We start from the raw sequence: 15219 nt of genomic DNA, 5'->3' as shown, positions 1-15219 counted from the left end.
AAGTAGGTAATTATCATAGTCAGTGATGCATCAATGATACATGTTAGGAAGTACTTAGAAAGTGGCCTAAGAAATGGTAAGATTTTAAAGGAAACCTTATCAAACAGGAATGAGTAGCCAGTAGAGGAGACACTCAAGCAAGTGGCACTGAATGCCTAAATCCTTAGTATATATGTATAGCATTTCCTAACATCCCGTTAGACCATTCACAGCTGTCAAAAAGCTCTCCAATCATCCATCCAGGCATGGCTCAGCGGTTGAGCATCGACCTAGGATCCAGGAGATCATGGTTCAATTCCTGGTCAGGGCACATGCCTGGGTTGCAGGCTCTATCCCCTGTCAGGGGAGTGCAGGAGGCAGTAAATAAATGAGTCATCATTGATGTTTCTATCTCTCTCCCTCCCCCTCCCTTCTCTCTCTGAAATCAATAAAGATATATTAAAAAAAAAAAGCTCTCCAATCTTAACATCACAAATCTCCCATAAGAACCCTTGACCAAATTATTTCACCAGGAAAAAAAAATTTCTTGAAGAGGATTTCAATCTCCACATTGGTTTATTTCTCAAGAAGATGGAAAAGTATAGTCATTCAGGCCTAGTTTAAGTGGACAAATCTCTTTAGAATTTCCAGTTCCATGTGACTCCTGACATCGTTTTTAAAAGCAAGCATACTAGCTCAGCTGGGTGTGGCTCAGTGGCTGAGCATCGACCTAGGATCCAGGCGATCGGGGTTCGATTCCTGGTCAGTGCACATGCTCAGGTTGCGGGCTCAATCCCCAGTTGGGGATGTGCAGGAGGCAGCTGATCAATGACTCTCTCATCACTGATGTTTCAACTCTCTCTCTCTCTCTCTCTCTCTCTAGCTCTTCCTCTCTCTGGAATCAATAAGGTATATTTTTTTTAAAAAAAGTGAGCATAGTAGACTGACTCAGTGAGACTGCTACCATTCTGAACTAAAACATTTTAGTAATTTAGAAATTGCCGCTACACAATTCTATTGCCAATCATGTCAAGCACATACTTCCATGTGATACAATCTCATGCTCTGGTTATTTCAAAATACAATTTATAAATGGAAATATAAAATACATGTTACAATTAAAGTGTTTGGCTTCTTTACTTGTTCTCCTCTTTAATCTTTGAGATTATATATATATTAAAAGAAATTGATAAATTCCAAGAATCTGGAAGTTTGGTTTAAATTTCTTCTTTGACAAGAATATGTAAAGTTTCTTGAGACACTTTTAGCTAATGTTGTCACTTTGGGAATAAATGGCTTGGGAACTGTCTTCCCTTCCCTAGCCCATAGATTTCTTGGAATTTTCTCTTTTTCTACAACTGCAAAGAAAATCTCCCATTGCTTTCTCTCTCTCTCTCTCTCTTTTTTTTTTTTTTCATGTTGAGGGACTTCTGAGTTCCAGTCTTTTATTTATTTATTTACTTATTTAAAATCCTTACATGAGGACATTTTCATTGATTTTTAGGGAGATGGGAAGGGAGAGAGAGAAACATCAATGTGAGAGAGAAACCTCAATCAGCTGCTTCCCGCGCGTGCCCTGATCAGGGCTGGGGATAGAACTCGAAACCTGGGTGTGTTCCCTGACAGGAGTCAAACCCATGACCTTTCATTTTACTGGACTATGATCCAACCAACGGGGCCACACCCACAAGTCTTGAATATACACTGGCCAACCTGGTAAATTTCATTGAGCTGATTGTGCCCCTTTGTGGCCAATGCTTACAATTACAGCTCAGTTTTGTTTGCCAGCAAGAAGCATTTGAGCTATTGCTTCACATGCAGGAATAGTCACCTCTAAAAGCTGGTAGGAACCATAGGGAAATGAGATCAGAACCAGCTGGAAGCTCGGGGCATAGCCCTTGACACAGGAGAGAGTGGATACCTGAGCAAGAATGGGATTCTGATGGAAAGGAGAAGGTGTGGATGCCAGTTTGGTATGAGACATGGCTATTACAGGGCTTCCTGTCAGGATGGCTGACGGCAGAGATGAATGCAGTGCTCACATCCTGCCACAACCACATCGGAATTGCGTCTGAACTGTAGAGCAACCATCTTTCAGAGCCGCCAGAGATCTAGCTGAATGGAGGTGCTATGGCTGAGGATGTGAATAGGAGGCCGCGTCAAGACTGGTGGACTCAGCAGGGTCCCAGTGCTGAGAGAGGTCCCCATAGCTTCTGGCAGTGAAAGCCCACAGGGATTGTGGCTGAGTGAGAACAAGGGCTGCTGGCATCCCGGGAGTTCTTAGAGGACCCATGCATGAGCTCACTTGGACTCACTTGCTCTGAGCTCCAGCCTTGGGGCAGCAGCTGAAAGGGTGCTGGGAACCTACGGGAAGAGACTGAAATATCTGGCATCAGGACAAGGGCTGGAGGGGCAGCTTTCTCCCAGACAGAGGTGCTGGCAGAGGCTATAGTTCCTTTGCTGAGCCCTTCCCTGGACAGAGCCGCAGGTGAGTGCCATATCTGAGTCTCCATCAATCTGGCTAACACTGTTTGCCCCACCCTGGTGATTCCCTGAGACCCTGCCCTACCCAACCTGCAGACCCACTTAAGCCATTTCCAGTGGATTTCCCATACAAACAGCCTGTCTTGGCTCATGCTTTGGACTTCCCTAAAATCTCTCCAACAAGCAGTATCTAGCCTCTGCATACCCCATAATTCTTGCTAAGTGGCCCCAGGCCTGACACTAGCTGCAGCTGGTCTTGGTTTGCAGTGTGGCCTCTTCCTGGGCACCTCCAAGTAGCAGCCATCTGCCCATCGCTCTGTAGCTCATGCTGGTGGCCCTGGCCTAGACATCCTAGAAGACCCCAGCCAGCACACCCAGGGGACAACTTCAGACCACACCGAAACACCACAACCACCTCAATAAGGGACACATTCAAAGGGCCACTCAGCAGGCACAGAGCCCCACTGAAGTTAGTCCTACTCCATGGGGGTCTGGACTGAAGTTAGTCCAGCCCCTGCACAGCAGATTTTCCACGTGGTCACAGACAATCCTTGCAGCTGATTGGACTGAGGGGGGCGTCAATCCCTCCCACTGACATGCCAACAGTAATTAAGGCTCAACTACAACAGGAAGGTACACACAGCCCGCATGGGGGGCTTGGTGTACTTGGAGCACCCAACTCAGGCTGTACAGCTGAAACTAATATAATATTGTATGTCAACTGTAATTGAAAAATAAAAAATTATTTTTAAAAAAACAAAACATGGCCACTACACATTATTGTAATTGTTTCTTTGCTGCCTCCCACACTAGAAAATGAGCTCCATGGAGGCAGAGACATTTTGGCTGGTGCTCAATAAAGTTTGTTGAGTGACTGAGCAAATAAAAGAACAAATGGGTTTAGTTCACAGACGGTTGACAGTAGATGATACCGATTTTTCTTTCTATTGTTAATTACTCTTATTGGATGCTTAAAATGGTAAATGTTTTGACAATTTTATTTAATAAAGCTCCATATGTCAAAGAGCATTTCTCAAACCTCAGAATTTTATAGGCTTGGCTTTATTTAGTCACTTGGTTTAATTAATAAATATTAATTGAGCACTACATTCCAGGATCTGGAGATTCAAAAGTGTGACAGACACAGTCTTAGACCCCAGAGGAGAGCACATCAGAATCTATTAAAAATTCTTGTTTTACTACCAAGCCCCAAATTTCAGTTCCTTCCACTCTGGCAGCTAGCTGCAGGAATAATAGTTTTATTTAATTTTCCTAAGGTTCCTTTATCTGTTTAATTGTATTCCTGTTTTTTCTCCACTTTATCCCATAATACTCAATTTCTTATTATTCAAATGTTTGCATATTACAGTATATTAAATTCAAACTTCTTGTATTTATAGAAAAACTAATATAGAAACAATGCATCTGTACTAGAATTTTTAAAAGTAGTTATAGAGGTATTTTTTAATTCCTTTTTTGTCCCAAAGGGGAAATCTAATTAGAGTAACAATATATTCTCTGTAACTGTTCCTAAAAGGAACCAGTGTTTAATGGAGGATTATAAATACCTTGGGGAAATGGAGCTGAGAAAACACTTAAGTGATTATTTAAAAGACATACATAGAAAATAGTGGCAAAGTTGGAAATAATTTCCTGAGCTCTTGAGTTTCCCATTCACTTACTACTTGTTCAGCCATACTCTCTGTTTGCCTCTACAATAGATTATACCTAGGGCATTTATAATTATGATGGACTGCAAAAATAAACACACTTTGTTATGCGAAAGCTGGGTTTCTCATCCTTGGCATTATTGACATTTTGGGCAAGATAATTTTTGTTGGGGTGGAGGGGTGTCCCGTGCATTAAAGAATGTTTATGCATCTCTAATCTCCTCCCACTAAAGGCCTATAGCCAAAAATGTCACCAGATGTTGCCAAATATCCCTTGGGGAGCATAATTACTCCTGGTTGAGAACCACTGGTCTAAATCAACCATTTTTAGTTGGTTCCTGAGCATTACAAGTTTATTTCAACCCTCCCATTCTATTGAAACTGCTGTAACCAAGATCTCCAATTATTATGTTGTGGTTAAACCAGTAGACAGTTACCAATCCTTATTTGACTTGATTTCTCCAAAGCATATTTCATGATTCCTTTTTTCCTAAGACATTCTCTTCTCCTTGACATTGACTTCTAGTTTTCTTTCTACTCCTTTGGATTTCCCTTTGCAGCTCCTTTCTCTGCCCATCCCTTAAAAGTCAGTGTGCTTCAGAGCGCCGTCCTAGGCCCTGGGACCCTCTCACTTTTATACATTCTTCCTGAGTGATCCCATCCTGTCCTGTGTACTCTACTTCCAGGTCTATATTGAAGATTCCTTTATCCTTGCCTCAAAAGCCCAGATCTCTCTTCTGTGCTATAGGCCCAAAAAGCCAACTAGATATTTTTACTTGGGAATGCCTCAGGCGCTTCAAAGTGCCGAGCCAAAAGAATAAAAACAAAGTTTTTCTTCCCTACTTATCTCTCTCCCTTTGCATGACCATTTTCTCCAAAGTCGTATTTCTATCTCCTAAGTCAGTGCTTTACAAACTTTAGCATGGATAAGAATTACAAGGAGGGCTTGTTAAAACTCAGATTCCTTGCCCCCCATGGCTCAGTGGGTTGCAGCGGTTGGTTGGAGCATCTTCCTGTACACCAGAAAAGGTTGTGGGTTCAGTCCCCAGTTGGGGCACGTATAAGAGGCAACCGATTGATGTTTCTCTCTCACATAGAAGTTTCTTTCTCTTTCTCCTCCCTGCCTTTCCCCACCCCCCCTTCCTCTCTCTCTAAAATCAATAGACATATCCTCAGGTGAGGATTAAAAAACAAAACACAGATTCCTGGACTGTGATCCTGAAATTTGATTTAATGGAGTTGGGGGACTGAGAATCTGAGAATCTGCAATTCTAACATTAGACTCATATAGGCTACTTGTTTTCTCCCAATATACTTATATATTCATTTCCTATGGCTTCTGTAACAAATCACCACAAATCTAATGACTTTAAATAACACACATTTATTCTCTTCCAGTTCTGGAGGTCAGGAGCCCAAACTCAGTTTCACTAGGTTGAAATTAATGTTTTGGCGGGGCCGCACTCCCTCCAGAAATTCTAGGGGGAAAATCTATTCCTTGTCTCTTCCAGCTTCTGGTGGCTGTCAGCATTCCTTGGTTTGTGTCTGCATCATTCTAATCTCTGCCTCCGTGGTCACATTGCTTTTTCTTTTGTGTATGTAGTATCTCTTTCTGATTTTTTAAAATATGTTTTTATTGACTTCAGAGAGAGGATGGGAGAGGGGGAGAGAGATAGAAACATCAATGATGAAAAAGAGTCATTGGTCCACTGCATCCTGCACGTCCCCAACTGGGAATCAAGCCCAAAATCTGGGCATGTGTCCTGACTGGGAATTGAACTATGACCTCCTGGTTTATAGGTCGATGCTCAACCACTGAGCTACACTGGCTGGGCCCTTCTGATTTCTTCTTATAAGAATATTTGTGCTCTGGCTGGTGTTACTTAGTGGTTAGAGCACTGGCCCTCACCAAAGGGTGTTGGGTTAGATTCCAGGTCAAGGGCATATACCTGGGTTGCAGGTTCCATACCTGGCCCGCTCAGGTGCATGCGGGAGTCAACCAATTGATGTGTCTCTCTCACGTTAATGTTTCTCTCTCTTTCTCTCTCTCTCCCTCCCATTCTCTCTTAAAAAAAAAAAAAAATCAATGGAAAGAAATCTCTTTCTGTGAGGATTAACAAAAAAGAATATTTGTGATTGTATGTAGAGGCCACCCAGATAATCCAAGATAATCTCTCTATCTCAAAATAGTTAATTTAATAATATCTGAAAAGACCCTTTTCCAAATAAGTTAACATTTACAAGCACCAGGTATAGGACCTGATATTTTGAGATGGGGGGATTATCACTCTGCCACAATTTACATTTATATTTACCCACTCTGCTCAAAACTATACCAAACTGACTTATTGCAATCCTTGAACATTTGCAATAATTTCCTTAAATCCCAATGTAAGCTAAACCTGAAAAATTATTTTCTTTTTAAATTACTTTATTTTACAATAAAAAATTTTAATAATCTTTGATTCAGTGATAAATGCAAAGTACTGCACATAGGTAGGTTCTAAGATGATAAAGCTATTAAATGATCTGGGATCCATATCGTTTAAACAGTGGTTGAAAGAATTGGCTAAGGCTTAAAGGAAAATCACATAGCTTTCTTCATACGTATGAAGATGTTTCACAACTAATGAGGATTAGATACATGCTGTGTGTTGAGTCTGGGACAATTAATTGTAGGTGGAGAGAGGCCGATTTCAATCCAACATGAAGAAGAATTCAGAAGGGACAGTGGACGGTGCCCCTTTCTAATTCTGAAAGTATTCATGAATGTGCAAAGGCCTTGAAAGGAGGAAGGTAGACAGAAGAAATAGAGAAGACATCCTCAGATATAATCATGAGGACACAAGGTCTCTTTAATGACTGAGCCTAAATAAATCTAAGTAATATTATCCTTCTCAACCCATTTTCCAAATTACAGTACAGCCAGAGCGATCTTTTCCAAGTCAAATAGGATTATGTCCGCCCCCTTGATTAACACTCTTCATTTGCCGAAAGGCCCTTTCGGTACTGACCCTGGCTTCTCTGCAGGTCCCATCTGACGCTCTTTTCCTTGCCCTCTGCATTCTTCCAGTGCTTCAGTTTAGACGCTTGCTCCTTCCTACCTGTTGGACATACTGTTCTCTCTGCTTGCGAAGCTCCCCTCCCTTCTCGCCTAGGTTACGCCTCTTGGCTCCCCACCTAAGTCTGGAAATGATTCTGAACTGCTTTATCAAGATGAAAGCGTTTATTGTACAATGGGCTGTGTCTGTCTTCCCTGCTGCACTGCGAGCTCTTGATGACAAAGACGCATATTAGCCCCCTTCAGCACAGGGCCTGCATATGACCGAGACCCTTCAAATATTTGAATGAATGAGTGGACTATCTGGTTTAAAGTGGAAAAGGAGTCTGGTGGGAAAAAGAAAAAAAAAAAAAAAAAGTTTGCCTAACGGACACCAGGTTTCTAGTTGCAAAATTTGGGAAACAGCAGTATGGTTCCTTGGGAGAGTGTATTTCATGAAAGAAAGGAGAGGCCGATGAGGAAAACTGAGCAGTCATCAAACAAGCCGGGTCCAGCAAGGCGGGGGCGCCTCGGAATGCCGGAAGCTTCGTGCAAAACACAAAAACTGGGGATCCGAGGCGTACTGGCTTCAGACGTATTGTGCGTTCATTCCTTCCTTCCTAAATAGTTATAAAATGCCGCTTATGTGGTTGGCACTTGGGGTAAGACATTCAAAGGCGGGCAAGCCTCACACAGTCCTTGTCCTTTACAAAGCTGCAACCTAAGAAGGCCGGGCAGATACGCAGCCAAGTGCTTTCCAAGGAGCGCGGCGAACACCGCTGGGGAAGGTCTGTTACTGTTACAAAACACCTAGTCTGGGGGTGCGGGGGAGGGGGAGGACGGGGCGAAGGGGGGTGGCCAGGGCGGCCTTCCCGGCTTAAGCTGAGATCCGGGAGATGAGGAGGAGCCTTGGCGGCCTGGGGGACTAAAGGAAGTTCTATGGTTATGATCCGGGATGCCACAGAAAAAATACTGTTAGGATACTGAAGGGCCCCTCGACTCTCTGGCTCACAGCGGCTCTTGGGTAGGAGAGGCCATTAGCCCTGTGCACATTCCCTGAGCGGGAACGACACGTCCTGCACTTCAGCATTCCACCTCGGCGGGGCTCGCCCAAGCGACTCATCCCCGGTTCCCTCAGGCTCCCGCAAAACGCCGAGCGGCGCGGGACCGCAGGCGGCCGCGCGCGAGACCGCCCCTCGCCGCCGACTCCACCCGCGTCAGACGCCCCCGAAGCCCCGCCCACGTCTCCCGGGCCCAGTTCCAGGGGCCGCCCGGCCGCCGAGGTCACGTGACGCGAAGTGTGACGTAGGAGGAAGGAGACGCCATTAGAGGGAGGCGGAAAGGGAGTGCTCTTCGCCTCTCGTCGGGTGCCTGACGTGGTTGCTGGGGCCCTTCATTGCCGGACTTTCCCTCAGCCCTTCCCGGCCTCGCCCCGGGAGGCAGAGCAGACGGCGCCCGGGGTTAGCCGGCCGCTGCGAAGGGGCCTGCGCCGGCCGCGACCGTGAAGGCGCTGCGGTGGCTGTGGGGAGCGCGGCGCTGCTCTAGGGTTCGGGTGGCCGGGAAGCGACGGGATGGCTGCGGCCGGAGGCGGGGCGGCGGCGGGCCGAGCCTACTCGTTCAAGGTGGTGCTGCTGGGGGAAGGCTGCGTGGGGAAGACGTCGCTGGTGCTGCGCTACTGCGAGAACAAGTTCAACGACAAGCACATCACCACTTTGCAGGTGCGGGCCCCATAGAACGGGAGGTGGCGGCTCGGGGCCCCTGCTCCTCCGGGGCTGCCATGGTCCCCTGGATTTGGGTTCACACCTCCGCCTTCGAATTGCCTTTCCAAATTCGCCCCGGGGACACGCGGGGTCGGGGCAGCCTGTAGACGTCAGGACTGGCTGTCGGAGGGCCGTGAAAAGTCCCCGGGGCCCCCGCCTGCGCATGTGGTGGAGTCCCCATTATTGGGCTGGTTTTTCCCCTTCGTTTTACTTCCGCTTGGGCCTTAGGTGCTTTCATCCTACAGTCACCGAATGTCATCCCCGCCTTTTTTTTTTTTTTCTCCTTTTTTGCGGAATTAGGAACTTAGCTGCGAATTTGATTTTGCGAACTAGGTGATTTGTAACTTAAGCTCTTACTGATGACTAAGAGTTTATGCAAGTTCAATTTTGTCCTGTCTTCGACTAACGTGCCGATTGGCAAAACATTCATCTCTAGAGGGATTTTGAAATGACCGCTTGCTGGTGTGGGTTACGCAGTTTCATTGCTGCCTGCGTGGTACTGACTTGTGGGTCAGTCATACTCTGCGAGGTCGGTCGACCCACATTCACATGGAAACGTCATGTGAATGCTGTTTATTTTCTTCGCTGTAATAGCCAGCTTTCTTCTGCAATTACATTGTGGTTGCTCAGAAAAGTGTTAGAATGTAATCATTTACTGAGAGGGAAACCAGTCCTTTGAGCCCATTGTAGTCAGTCTCCCCTCTCCCCTAAGGAAATCAGGCTGCACGTGTTAGAAGAAAAATAACCAACTAATCTGGCTTGATCATTGTAGTCAGAGCCGGTAAACTCTAGTGGACTTTTGAACTTGATTGACTAGGTTAATATCCCACCTCATCCATTTAACTAGATGTGATCCTGGGCAAGTTAATCTCTTTGTCTAAGTTTCTTCATCTGTTAAAATGGTCATAATATTAATATCTGTGTAGCTCATAGAGTTGTCAGGACAAATATACATAAAAGCGCTTAGGTCCTGGGCCAGTGTAAGCTCTTCATCTTTATTTTACTGCTCCAGATTGCACAATAGATCTTAATTAATGATTGTGGAGTGTGTAAGAACATGAACACTATTAATAGAATTCACAGTGTTCTAATTGTTGTGACATTTGATGCTTGATGCTATTATTAAACTATCAAGTCTAGAAATTACAAAGATGCTCCAGTTCTAATTCCATGTTCTATTTTTACTCTTATGTAAAGCCATAATAGTATCTGAAAAAGTTCATGTCAGGAAACTCCCTTTTTTCCTTTACATCCTTGTACAAGACCACTTATACAATTTTAATGGTGAATCGTTATTGTTGAGTGCTACTAGTGAGATTTGTAGGATAAATACATTTCTATGATCATTTGGAAGTTTTAAAAACAATAGCTAACATATGGTTTTTGTTTTTTTGTTTTTTAAATCAGGCCTTCAAAATCTTTATGCTTACATATAATGCCTGTGAAGGCATGTATCTTTTAAAAAAAAAATAGCTTTATTGATTTTTAGAGAGGGGGGGGAGAGAGAGAGAGAGAGAGGAACATCGGCAGCCTCCTGCACCCCCTCCCACCAGGGATTGAACTGTCAATGCAACCTCCCAGTGCATAGGACCATGCCCAACCAATAGCCAGGGCTTGAGTTCTTAATATGCTGAATACTTTACTTTTCTTCTGTAATATCATTCTTGTAACAGCCTATGAGGTGGATAGTTTTGTTAACCCCCTTTTACAGGTGAGGAAACAGGTTTGGTTAAGTTGAGTAATTTGCTGCTGGTCATTATATTGCCACAAGTCATGAAATTTGAAACCCAGATCTGACTTCAGATTTTGAGCAGTTAAGTCACACCATCTCTGGATATTGGTAAACCACCCCTTTAGTGGTTTTCTTTATGCTGCAAATCTAAGATAAAAAGGAAAACCATTGTAATTGAGCCCTCAATTTAAAAAAAGGATAATTTAGCCCTTCAACCTAAAACTTACACTTTCCTTATACATTCCAAAACCACCCTTGAAGCTAAAAGCAGGCTAAAGATTTTTAAGTATCTGAGAAAAACCACTGCTGGAGACTGTCCATAGTAGGTCCGCTCACATACAGCTCAACTGCAGGAAGAGGTCTTAGGAGCCCCACCCACGTGCAGGCACATTCTCCTTAGCAAGTCCCAGGAATCCACAGTGTCCTGTAGACAGTGCCTGCAGGAGGACGGATCATGGTAGATCTCCAGTATCAAGCATAGCGGTCCTGACTTCGATGTTTGTAGAGCCCTCATCACAACAGTATCTGCATTATATTACTGAATTGAGGATTTTGTTGTATGTCAATGTGTGGAAATTGTATTATATCTAATCTCTTTTTCTTACATATCAATTTATGTCATCTCATCTTAATTTTTTCAGAGAAATTTGACTTCAGTGTGATCCATAAAACACATCCTTGTATGCTTTTTATTTATTTAAATATATTTTTATTGATTTCAGAGAGAGGAAGGGAGTGGAAGAGAGAGATAAAACCTTAAGTGATAAGAGAGAGTTACTGATTGGCTGCCTCCTTCATGTCCCCTACTGGGGATCGAGCTCACAACCCAGGCGTGTGCGCTGACCAAGAACCGAACTGTCATGTCCTGGATCCTAGGTCCATGCTCAGCCGCTGAGCCCCGCTGGCTGGGCCATCCTTGTATGCTTTTAATTTCCTAATGGAGGGATCATGCATTAATAGATACGACAGGAAGTTCCCCTTTTTCTTGTCAACAAAACTACTTACTACCTATATTTGTAAAATACTTTGTGTTTTGCAGAGTACACTCTCATCATTTGTATTTCAAAGAATTATGGAACTGAGAGGAACCTAAGATACTTTATGGTTCTCTGTTTCAGTCTTTTTTAAATATTTCAGTCAAGTGATTGTCCACTTTTGTCTTAGAGGCGTGAGCTGATACAGAAAGTGGAAAACTATGCCCTGAGGGTAACTTTCATTTTTTAGACAGGTCTAATTTCCAGTAAGTTTTGTAAAAGCCAAATCTGTTTCCTTGTAGTTTCCAGTCCTAGTTCTGCCACCGCATCTTGGTTGCACATGACTCTTCTTTTGATAGTTGAAGATTGCTATCACATCCTGAGTCTTATCTTCTTTTGGATAAACAGCTCTGGTTCCTTTAACTGGATATCCTATGATGCTGTTCTAAATCATTTCACTTTTTTTTAAAGACTTTTTTTTAAATTTTTTGATTTCAGAGAGAGGAAGGGAGAAGGAGGGAGGGAGGGAAAGAGGGAGAGAGGGAAACATCAATGATGAGAGAGAGTTATTGATTGGCTGCCTCCTGCACACCCCCCACTGGGGATCAAACCAGCCACCTGGGCATGTGAGAATTGAACCAAAATCTCCTGGATCCTGGGCCAATGCTCAACGGTTGAGCCACATCCATCCGGGCTAAAGATCTTTTATAAGAGTTTATTTGAGTCAAACTGGGAACATATGCCAGGGAGCAAGATCTCAAATGCTCCTCATTTCACTATTTTGATGTGTTTTCTAGACACTCACCGTTTGTTTACTCATTGTCCTCTTTCCTTAAATGTGATGCCTTGAGCTGTAGAAATGATTGCAGGGAGATTTGAACTGAGCAGAGAAGTGTGGGCTATCATCTCCCCTATTGAGAATCTCTAACACTGAAATAGAAAAGTTTCCATGATCTTTTTGGGCAGTTTTCACACCAATTAATATTGGGCTTGCTATCGTAGTCTTATTTGCTTAAAGAAAAAGAAAAGAAAGGTGTTACATCCCTTAAATTCTTTTTTCTTGGATTTTATAGTCTTTTTTTTTTTTGTCCCTAATGTATTTACCCCATTAGATTAGACTTTGATAGATTTATGTCAGTGGTTGAAACCTGTTAATGTCTTTTAAAATTTTGATTCTATAGTTCCTTGTAGTTCCAAAAAACGTTGATTCTGCTCCTGTGGGTCAGGCACTTGGTTGGGTCTTGGGCATATAGAATAAAGGAATGGTCCCTACTGTCTGGATTAGCTACTCATTTTAACTTTGTCACCTGAAGATTTGTCTTTAATTTCTCATCAGGTCATTAGTAAAGACTTTGAAAGGGGAGAAAGAGGGCCAGGTACAAAGCTCTGCACCAGGTCTCACTGTAGTCCAGTGATGTGTTGCTAGAGGTGTATTTTTATTTAGACTTTCAGAATTTTAGGGGCGTTTTCAGACTATGCTTGCCTACAGTCTTCTTTCCCCTTGTGTGAGAAACAGTTATTAATGTAATGTTGTACATATTAATGATAATGGAAGCAAAAAACAGCTTAAGACCTGCTGTGGGCTACTATCTACTGGATACAAAACCTTTAGTGAAAATGGTTATTGCAGTATTACAGATCTGCTAGCTTTTCTGCCCTAGCTACATTAGTCTTGCCCACAGGGGATATCACAAGATGCTTTGTCAAATTCTTGTGGAAGACAAGATACACTGTTTCTGGATTAGGAGGCCGTACAATGTGGTAAAAAGGGGAAAGACTTCGAAGTTACGCTTCAGTTTGAATTTTGGCTGCTTCTTATAGCTATCATTGATTTTGGTTATTCTAATGTTTGTAAGCTGGCTCTTTTTAAAAAAATGGAAGAATAGAACTCATAGGATTTTTATGTGGATTAAATAGAGAGCTGTCATATGTACAGCTCCTAGTACAGTGCCTGGCACGTGTTTGTTTAATAAATGTTTGCTGTTGAATACATAGGTGGTGCTTAATTTGTGTTGTTTTTGTTCATGGTAACTCAGTCAAAAAGGTAATGGAACTTGACATGAATTATTTTGAGAACCCATACTATCTCTGAGGGACAACTACATTTTAAAATTGTTTATATATTATATATATCATGTAATGAGTTTTGGCTGGAATTGGCGTTTCTGCTGGGATTGACATTCTGGAATTTCACTTCCTTTTTGAAAATCGTGACGTTTGCCGTGCTTTAGTACTGCTCCCTTTTTGCAGGGCTTCTAAGTTACTGATAATTATGAAGTAATCTTGTAGGTGAGCTTTCTGAGAACTCAAGATCCTTTACCTGTCTCAGGAAGTTTAATCTTATGTGTATATTCCCCAAGCTCTCTTAATGTGATTTCCCGGCGGATTTGGGGCTTTGATAAAATTAACAGAGGCAAGAAAGACGATTGGAGTAAGGGAGCTACTGCTTTTTCTCTGGAATTTATTGAAGCAGTAATGCTGAACCTAAGCAATTCAATTCAAGAGTTGTTTGTTTAGCCCTGGCTGGTTTGAGTAAGTGGTTAGAGCATGGGCCTGCAGACTGAAGGGTCCCAGGTTCAATTCTGGCTAAGGGCACATACCTCAGTTGCTGGCTTATCCCTGCCCTGGTAAGGAAGTGTGTAGGAGGCAACCAGTCGATGTGTCTCTCTCACATCAGGTGTCATTGTCATCGTCGTTCTCCCCCCCCCCCCCCCCCCCCCCGTCCCCGTCCCCTTCCACTCTCTCTGAAAAGCAATGGAAAAAATATCCTCAGGTGAGGATTTAAAAAAAAAAACGCAAGGAATTGTTTGTTTAATACCTGTTATATATCAACATTGTGCTAGCTGGGGAATATAAAGATGAGTAAGGTACTTTAACTGTTAGCTTTCTTGACTTTACATATTATTAAATGTTTTTGCCATTTTGATTATAACTACCTCTTGTCTTTGGTATATGTTTCTATATCTGTGCTCTTGGGTGATGACTTCCTTTTCTTTAGATGTGTCTTCTTTTTTCCCTTATTGAAGGTGTTTCAAAATTACAAACTCTAATTTAAATGCCTTCTATCATTTTCCTTTTTAGAATACTAACTGGAATTCCACCTGTCTGCCTCCTGAAATGTAGGGTAGGTGCTTGTTATTTGATTAGCAAAGAGGTGCTGTAAGATTGACTGGGCACATGGTATCCTGACAGTTTGGCAAATGAAGAAACTAAGATTTGACTTAAATTTCCAAGGTTCCACAAAAAGTAATGTGTACCATTTTTTCTTAAGCTAAGTCAGCTCTCCTCCCACCCCCACCCTCCAACACACCTTAACCTCCTGAGCAACACTTGGCATTCAGGTTCTAGCAGTTGGTTTTGCACTTGGTATCAGTCTCTGGTGTAGGAATCTGGGTTTCTTTGTTTGTAGGATTAATGTTTGAATGTCTGATATATTTTCCAAGTAGTTCTGGAAGCCACATCACTGTTGACTAAGCCAATTCATCTATAATATCTTTATAAAATACCATATGAAGTCTTTTTCCTCTTCAGTATTTTACTAGAAATATCTGGGCTATAGAAGGGTGGATGTTTTTTGTGT

The 15219-nt window shown here is 42.9% G+C and overlaps 1 protein-coding gene across 1 annotated transcript in view; it reads left to right on the top strand.

The window, feature by feature from the left end:
* Positions 1–8744: 8744 nt before the first annotated feature.
* The window catches only part of RAB21 (RAB21, member RAS oncogene family), a 31497-nt gene continuing 25022 nt past the window's right edge, over positions 8745–15219 (top strand). Inside the window, exon 1 of the mRNA XM_016198968.2 lies at positions 8745–8891. Coding sequence (XP_016054454.1) covers positions 8745–8891 — 147 coding nt within the window. The remainder of the gene's footprint in view (positions 8892–15219) is intronic.

This window comes from Miniopterus natalensis, chromosome 2, assembly GCF_054644295.1.
Source record: "Miniopterus natalensis isolate mMinNat1 chromosome 2, mMinNat1.hap1, whole genome shotgun sequence".
Taxonomy (NCBI): domain Eukaryota; kingdom Metazoa; phylum Chordata; class Mammalia; order Chiroptera; family Miniopteridae; genus Miniopterus; species Miniopterus natalensis.
Note: the sequence above shows the minus strand (reverse complement) of the source record. Positions and strands in the feature narration are given on the sequence as shown.